A 1,036-nucleotide genomic window follows, 5' to 3' on the forward strand; every position below is an offset into this window, starting at 1 on the left:
GTCGCTTCCGAAGTTGCGATCGAATACTACATGATAATCGGAAACATGCCGCTCCAGATATCGAGAAGATGCGTGGTCAACTGCGACGGAGACGACCCGTACCATCGAACCGCGGTTGAGCGTCGGATCGACGGATTCTCAGTCTCTCCGACAGAACAAGACCGTGCATCGACGAAAGATTGGATCTCCGCCGTTCTGGGGACAGGTCGAGTGGAACGAGATCGAGTGGCGGACGTTCTGGCGTTTGCAAAGGACATGGTCCGATTCCATCGGGCGAAGGGCGAGATGGCGTATCTGGTGGCCGACATTCTCCGCGAACTGTGTCCGGAGGACTTCGATTGGCAATCGCTGAGAACCCTGAAAGAGTCCGACTCGTGCAAGGTTTGCTTGGATGCGGTCTCGGACGTGTTCACCCTCCCCTGCCAACATCTACTTATGTGTCTATCCTGTTCCGGACGGACGGCGAGATGTCCGCTGTGCAGATGCTTGATCGAGATGAAGATGTCGGAATGCCAAATTCCGGACGGCATCCGAGTGTACAGAGCGTGAACAGTTTTTTTTTTTCTTATATATATTTTGTTTTCGTATTGTAAATAAAAATGAAAATTGTTACATATATTTTGAATCATTAAAAAAATGAAGAGAAACTAAAAAATGCATTTTTTTTTCAATGTAGTTTATTGTATCCTTAGTCAACCTGGCATTAATGTCTTTGGAGAAAGTTATTCAACTAAAACAAAATAATAATAATAAAAGTGTGAGTATGACCCGTCGTTTCGAAGTCCAAAGTCATCTTGACGGTGTTGACGATTTTCGTCATCTCGGTATCGATAATCGTCGCCGTCACCGTATGGTCGGTACAGTTCGGAGGTGCAGATTCGATCGAACCCAGCAAGAACGCGTCGTCGATCGCAAATGCGACCGCGGGATTCTGTCGGATGAAGTTCGTGGCTCTGTTGATCGCTACGACAGTGACGTTGCTCGCGCTCTTGGTGCGAAGGCCGAAAGATAGGTGCGACGACCATCTGTGCGGCGG

General features: G+C 48.4%; 1 protein-coding gene across 1 annotated transcript; it reads left to right on the plus strand.

The window, feature by feature from the left end:
- The first annotated feature begins 45 nt into the window (after nt 1–45).
- LOC117118452 (baculoviral IAP repeat-containing protein 3-like) lies at nt 46–549 on the plus strand. The gene has a single exon (XM_033263046.1). The coding sequence runs from the start codon at nt 46–48 to the stop codon at nt 547–549; it is 504 nt and encodes a 167-aa protein (XP_033118937.1).
- The last annotated feature ends 487 nt before the right edge of the window (nt 550–1,036 follow it).

The sequence above is a fragment of the Anneissia japonica genome, unplaced genomic scaffold, assembly GCF_011630105.1.
Source record: "Anneissia japonica isolate Jap-2015-1 unplaced genomic scaffold, ASM1163010v1 scaffold9116_len1036_cov118, whole genome shotgun sequence".
Lineage (NCBI taxonomy): Eukaryota > Metazoa > Echinodermata > Crinoidea > Comatulida > Comatulidae > Anneissia > Anneissia japonica.